General features: G+C 37.2%; 1 protein-coding gene across 2 annotated transcripts; it reads right to left on the bottom strand.

The window, feature by feature from the left end:
- Window positions 1–2,229: 2,229 nt before the first annotated feature.
- Psi (P-element somatic inhibitor) lies at window positions 2,230–6,674 on the bottom strand. 2 transcript variants are annotated; one of them, XR_001848791.1, is made up of 10 exons: window positions 6,288–6,674; window positions 5,786–6,191; window positions 5,433–5,716; window positions 4,968–5,366; window positions 4,757–4,903; window positions 4,241–4,692; window positions 4,115–4,176; window positions 3,848–4,047; window positions 3,277–3,771; window positions 2,230–2,842 (listed from the first exon to the last, which is right to left on the bottom strand). XR_001848791.1 is itself a non-coding variant. In XM_017627429.1 (9 exons), the coding sequence occupies exons 1-9, from the start codon at window positions 6,363–6,365 to the stop codon at window positions 3,403–3,405; spliced, it is 2,397 nt and encodes a 798-aa protein (XP_017482918.1). In that variant the 5' UTR covers window positions 6,366–6,674; the 3' UTR covers window positions 3,276–3,402. The 2 variants fall into 2 exon arrangements, 1 of the variants encoding a protein (XP_017482918.1); XM_017627429.1 differs by lacking the exon at window positions 2,230–2,842 and having other exon boundaries at window positions 3,276–3,771.
- Between the last annotated feature and the right edge of the window lie 891 nt (window positions 6,675–7,565).

The raw sequence follows: 7,565 nt of genomic DNA, 5'->3' as shown, positions 1-7,565 counted from the left end.
CTCAGATTTAGATATAAACCAGTGTGCCCTGTGCCTGTTTATTTGGAAATGTAAAGGTTTACGTAAGTACGGACTTTAATTTATATCAGGCCAAAGACTAGGAGATCACTCTAGTAATATTTCCCAAAATTTTGGAAAATTGTATGCGGGCACATCGACAGCAAGAACCAGTTGTGGTCTATGCAAGGTATCCCTTAAAATCTTCAAATTCCTGTCCATGAGAAAGGAAATTTTCACTTTTGATTTGCGAGGTTGATGGCCGATATAGTGGGCTCGGCTCTTGGATGAATTAATTGCTTTGCTGAGCTATTCTATAAGGACTCTCAGCTTGAAGCCAAAAACCACCATCTAAATATTGCATGAGAAATATTTCATGCTATAACTTCCAAGTTTGAACTCCTATTAACATTATTAAAATTATTTTTTAAACCGTGATAAAAAAGGTGACAATTGGTGGAAATTCTTTACACATTTGGGCATAATATTAAATAGCATGGCAGGGTGATCGCGAAAATGAAACAACTCATAATTATATTTTTACTTAAGTTCCAAATGCAAAACTTTTTTGTCCGGGGTAAGAAAAAAAGCAGGACTGAAATTATAATAAAGAAAAGGGTAATTTATAATATTGGTATATGTAAATGCATTTTGGTAGATATCGACAAGTACTAAAAATTAAAAGAATTTAATTAAAATTTTATATCGAAAAAGTAAAACAGAAATTATTCCTGTAGGTGAGAGTCGTTGCCTGTTTGACCAAAATCGCTAAGTAAACTCGCCAAAAATGTGTTGCTGATGTTCGTACATTTTGCTTTTGCCTTCTAGATATTCCATCTTTCTTTTTGTTGCACTTCAACAAATAGCTACAATATAATTTTCACCTTTAATTAGTTCGAAATATGTATAGCAAGAGCATTTAATATTGTATATACGTATACACAATCATGTACACCTGTATGTTTTTTTTTATACATACATACATATGTAGCATATAGGCATAATAATTGCATTCAAGATTTTTTCTTATAATATATTATATAAATATGGTAATTCGCATGTTTCAATATTTATGGAAATTAACATAGACCATGGACATATTTTATTTGAAACATATGGTAGATAATGACGTATTTGGGCAATTAATAATTAAATTATTATAAAACATTTTTATAAATTGCATTTTTCATTTTCTTTTTCAAGTACTAATATAATAAACACACAGTTCGTTCATTGAAATATTTATAAAATATTATAGTAGGCATGTACATATAGTCATGTTAAAAATAATAGGGGCACATTTTGTCTTGTTTTGGTTTTTTTTCTTTTGTTTATTTAATGTTTAATATTTTTTATACAAATACAGCTCATTACCTAATATAAATCATAGAAGTCAAATTTTCAAACTTGGTAGAAAAATTCAGCAACATTTTACAACAAACTTTTTATTCCGAATTCGTANAATATTTTTTATACAAATACAGCTCATTACCTAATATAAATCATAGAAGTAAAATTTTCAAACTTGGTAGAAAAATTCAGCAACATTTTACAACAAACTTTTTATTCCGAATTCGTAGAAAAAAAATCAAGTATGCAGTTTTTTTAGTCCTTTAAATTCTAGCTTGATAAAGCGCAAGTTGCAAAAGTTTTGTTAGATAATGTATTACGTATGTATACGTAAAAAATTAAGCAAACAAAAGAAAAATAGCCAAAACTGGTGAAATTGTCGTGTTCCTGTTATTTTTCACATCACTACATGTACATGACTGTACGTATAGGTAGGTATATAGCATGTAAATTTCATCATCAAACAGTTAATTATTGTTGCATTAAGTCCAGCTTACCACACGCAGCTCAGTTTGTTACGTTTGTCTACTTCTGTGTTACCCTCCCGATGCCGTTGGCAATGATCTGAATCATACGTTGCATGGCGGGAAACAATCATCTCTAGGTTTGATTTTTAGGTATTATAGTTGTGAAGTCACATGTATTTCAGCATTTTGGGTCCTTGTCGTATTAAATTGTCGTAAGGATTGCACATTTTGTTGTTTCTTGTTGCTGTTGTTATAACGAAGCAAGCAGTTGGAAGAATATGGGAAATCGTACGTTTTAGTTTTTATTTATATATATTATTTCTCTGTTTCTCTTTAATTTTAAAGTTTAAACCAACATTGCGGGTTTAGTTGTTTAGGCCCACATTTTTTCGAAATTGGCTTATCTACTGTTATGTTAAAGCATACATTTTACAAGTTTAATTAATTGTTTTTCGAAATATATTTGTGGAGAGATTATGATCAGCGTTCATAGTTCACTAAATCATTAATTAGAGATTTTCCGCATTCCATTAATTTTATGATTATTAAAAGTTTCCGTTTTCAGTTAAACACATCCTACAATTCTTTTTTCTTTTAACATAATTAAGAGTTTTACAACACTTGAAAAACTTTTCGGTTAAGATGCGTATGTACTTTGTGCTATGAATTTTTTGCAATTTACAAAATTTAAGCGAAATAGTGAATACTGCGCTGCGCGTTCAAATTTGGTTGGTCACTTTTGAAATATCCAATTGCATTCATTTATTGAAATTTTCTATACACCGCGTTTTATCGTGAAATATGCACTCAAATCTCATGATCTATAAACGCGTAGTTGGCGTTTCATGTTTTTTTTCTTCTTGTTTTAGTGTTGATGTTCCTATAAATTATGCTTACAAGCTAAAAATACATAATATATTAAATTTAACCCATCTCGCACACGCCAACACATTTTCACAGATACTGTGAGTGATAAGGAGTAGTAGTAGTAGTGGTAGAAGTAGTAGTAATTGAGACAATTGTGACCTCTGCAAAAAATTTTTCATGTTGGAATATATTTGGTTACATCGGCATATGATATATATGTATGTGCATATATAGTAATTATATGTATATGTATGTATGTAGAAATAATCAGTTAAAAGTATTAAGGAAAATAGTATATGGCGAAAATGCGAAATAAAAATTTGTACACAAATTGTAAATTGGTTGTCAATTGTAATAAGGCGCAATCTACCAAAATAGTAAAGTGTAAAGGAATTATTCAATTTAAATATACACAAATATATATTAATATAGTATATATAGGCATAATTGGGTGAGAAAGTATTAAATGCGAAAACTCATGATGTGGTATAATATAATGGAATTGGTAGTTTCAAATGTTTCAAGTATTGAATTTTTAAAAAAGCATCAAGTTTTATCGAAAAAATGCATATACATAATCGCAAACACAACTCACCCCAATTTGACTGCTTCGTTGTGAACAAATTTTCCAAACGGCTACTTCTGCTACACCTACATACGATCGTCTACTGCTCTGCTACTGCGGCTCACTCTCATACATATAAATTATACTATATAATTCTTAATTTTTGTCGCTTTTATTTTGTTTGGGATTGGAGGCGTTTGGACCTGGCGTCATGTTGGGTTGTGGCGCGCCTGGATAACCACCTCCAGGTGCGCCATAGCCCCCATATGCCGCCTGTTGTGGATAGCCGGGTGCAGCACCTCCTGCCGCTTGACTTGCTTGGGCGGCAGCAGCAGCATAATATTGGGAATACTGTGCATATTGACTAGGTGTCATACCTTGTAACGCTGCATTGCTGCCGCCATCAGCGGGATTATTAGCGGCACCGGCGCCACTATTATTTCCACTGCTGCTATTGCTTCCCGCTGGCGCATTGCTATTGCCACCGGCAGCCCCTGCTGCATTCGGCTGTCCACTCTGTCCCTGCTGTAAGTGATGTATAAAATTTGTTATTTAAGATCTGAAATTATAAATGAATGCAAAAACAGAAGAGACCACAAACCTTCATTTGTTTCTCAATAGCTTCGGCTTCTGCAATCTTTCCTATGCTGCGGTAGTATTCAGCCCATTGGGCACTATAATCAGCCGAACCGCCCCCTTGCCCTTGTTGCTGCTGCTGTTGCGGTTGTGGCTGCTGTTGTTGTTGTGGCGGTTGTGCCTGTTGCTGTTGTGGCACCGCCATTGGTTGGCCAGCATTGGCGCCTATATTTTTTTGAAGCATTTCCTTATAAGCCAAAATTATACCCTTCAAAAACTATAATGTACTCACCAGCTTGCTTTGCCTTCAATTGCTGCTCAATCATTTCTGCTTCGCGCATCATACCCATTGATCTATGTTATAAAAGTAACACAAACAATATAATATTTATAAATGTTTTTGAGGCGAAATGCTTACTTGTAATATTCGATCCATTGAGCTGAGTAGTCTGCCTGCTGTCCACCCCCCGCTGCTGCTGCTACGTTTTGACCCATGGCACCACCACCCATCATCATTTGCTGTTGCTGGCTTTGATCGCCCCATCCCTGGGCATACCCGCCCCATTGCTGTTGGTAAGCTGCTGCCGCGGCGTTTGGATCATTTTGCATTGGATTTTGGCCATATCCCCCACCTTGGTTGTTATGCTGACCGGGAATGTTGCCACTAATGGGCTTACGTGCTATTATGGGCAATTCCATATTTATTTTTTCTGCAATCATTTGGCGCGCAGCTTCTACTTGTTCCGATGTACCCTTGCATTTGAATAACTTTTCAGATGGTGGGTTAACAGCATTACGATCCATTTCACAGTAGGCGCCGGATTGCTGATTTATGAGTTTTATTGTTTCACCGCCGCGCCCAATCACAATCTGTGATGTCAAAAATAAAATGTTTTTTTAAATTATTCAAAGAACAACTAGTAGTCTCGCTTACGCCGCATTTTGATGAAGGAACCATAAATGTTATTTCCTCACGTGGTGGTTGCTGTGCGTGATTTACCCCATAGCCGTAACCGTAGTTGGAATTGTTACCCTCCGTATTACCATTACTACTGCTGCTGGCGTTTCGCTGTTGTCGTTGCTGTAGGGACATGCCGTTCAAAAAAAGTGAAAACGGGAACTTTCAGCTTCAAAATGAGACTTACCATCATATTCTCAATGAGTCCGTCGATCATACGTTTGGCGTCATCAACTTGCTGACGCGTACCCTGTATAAGGCATCGTCTATCGCCTGGTTCATCGTTTTTGCCTTGTATGAATTGCAGCTTACAACCGCATTCAGTTTGTATTTTGCGAATCATATCACCACCTTTACCGATTACTACACCAACGGCTATTTTCGGAACAAAAACTTCACACTGTTCTCCGAGGTTACCAAAATTATAGCCTCCACTACTACCACCACCTCCAGTGCCCTGCACACTGCCGCCATTATTGCGTGCAGCGAGAGCTGCTGCCTGCAAATCTTTCTGTGCTATCAAATCTAATACTGATTGCTTGGCGTGTTCGATCTTTTGAGGATCGCCTGATATACGTAAAGGTTTCTACAAAAATAAATACGTAAATAACAACAGTCAACATAATATATTTCTTGACAAAGTTAAATTTACAATTATTTCCTGATTTGGACCATCCTGTATGATGACCATCTTAGCGCCCGTTTTTTCCTGCAATTGCTTGATGGTATCGCCACCTTTTCCAATTACCAAACCTACTTTTGTGCCTGGTATCATTATTTCTTGATATGGAGGAAAACCTGTAGGTCCAGGTGGTGGCATATTAATTGTCAAAACCACTTCAATGTTGCCCCCGCCATTGCGATTAGACAATTGTTGAAAAAGTTCACGCCCTTTAGTCACAGTCTCACGCGAACCACGCAGAGTTACGACGCGATCTATATATTATGTATATGTATACAAACACCCTTAAAATACCATATATTTAGTCGCTTCCGAAGCCATACCTTGATCTTGTGACAGTTGTACTTTGCAGCCAGATTCTGCCTGTATTTGTGTAATTGTCTCAGTACTGCCACGTCCTAACACAGCATTCACAAGCGGCTCTGGAATGCGTATTTGCTCTTCAACAGTAGTACCGGCGGTAGCCGCCAGACGTTGTGCAACTGCTGCGGCTTGCGCCAGTGCTTGAGAAATATTTCCGGAGCCAGCAATACTGCCGCCGCCGCCACCTACGCTGCTACCATTCGAATTATTGTAGTCATTGCCAGGACTAGTGAATCTTTTCATTTCCGGGCCCGAATCGCTGTCATCATGAGAACGTTTAAAGCCAACGCCAGCTGTTGGTGATGGCCCAGCGTTGGGTACCCCTCCGTTACCTTGTGCAGCGTTCGGTTGTATCTTTGCGGCAATCTAAATATACATGTGTGCGTGTGTGGGTATGTGCGTAAAAACGCAAATGGCTATAGAAATCGATTTTTTAAACATAATACTTTTCTGAAAATTTACCTGCTTAGCACGTTGTAGAGCGGCAGCAAAAGCTTGGGATTGATTTAAGTTGGATTGCGCTCCAGGAAATTCACTCATTTTTTCGAATAAAAAATTTTTCACTGCAACTTCAGAAAAAAAACTCCACCAACTTCTGCAACCAATTTCAATTGAACAAATTCTGAACAAATCGCAGCACAATTTATTTAGAATATATATTTATCAAACCGCGGAGCTTTGCGGTGCCAGTTTTTCACTACTTTAAAACGATTAATGCAAGATTTTCTGTTATTTCTGCATAAAATTAGCTCAATTTCGTAGACACCACATGAACGCTTCAGAGAAAATTATAAATGGCGGCGGATCATCAAAGAAATCGAACACAAGCGAAAAACGGAAACATGGAATTGAAACACGGATTATAGTGTTACCACAATTTCAAAAAGGTAATTTCAAATTAATGTAGTTTTAACTGTGCCCAGTCGTGGCTTTCAATAATTGTTTTCATTAAATTTGCCTTTTTTCAAAACAGTTTTTTTTATAGAAAACTTATTAGATAAGGCTAGTGAAAACATTATTTTAAATTAAATAAATTTACTTCTAAAATTCAGCGCGTCCGGCACCACTAACCGCTTCCGCGCCAAAAAATGGTTCGGATGCCGGCATTCCCATAGCGGTAATCACGGAAAACGTGTTACTTATTTATTGAGGTTAGCAAATACAAAATTAAAGTGATGCTGCTTCTTATTTGTACTACTACAATTTGACTATTAATCGCCGCTTTCACGTAATATTTAAGTTAGGTTTATTTACCTTTGCATGAATTGCTTAAACTTTCTTGTTTGGCGCCATAACCGCCAAGCGGGAGCAAGTAAGCGAATTTGGCAGAGTTCAATAAAGCACGCCAGTCGTTTCTTTTCTGTGCCAACTGACGCCAAGTGAAGCCAAGTACTTCTCCACTTTGTCTTATCATCTCAGTGGGGACCACCCTCTTCCAATGCTACCACCAGCAGGTTCCGAGTTTAATACTTTCATAGCTGGAGCATCGGTGTCCATTCGATCGACATGGCCAAGTCAGGGGAGCCGCTGTATTTTCGCTGCACTATGTAGAAAAGCTCATACAGCTCAACGTTTCATCGTCTGCGGTACGTGCTGTCGCCAATGCGTAACCGCCCGTAAATCTTCCGCAAAATCTTTCTCTCGAATACTGCTTTTTCTCTGTGCTTACGCGCATTCTTATGGAATTNGTATATTTGGCCGACTGCACCCCAAAATTTCTGGCAGCAATTAGTTCACAGA

The sequence above is a fragment of the Rhagoletis zephyria genome, unplaced genomic scaffold (assembly GCF_001687245.7).
Source record: "Rhagoletis zephyria isolate East Lansing unplaced genomic scaffold, Rhagoletis_zephyria_1.1 Rzeph_scaffold_05237, whole genome shotgun sequence".
NCBI lineage: Eukaryota > Metazoa > Arthropoda > Insecta > Diptera > Tephritidae > Rhagoletis > Rhagoletis zephyria.
Note: the sequence above shows the minus strand (reverse complement) of the source record. Positions and strands in the feature narration are given on the sequence as shown.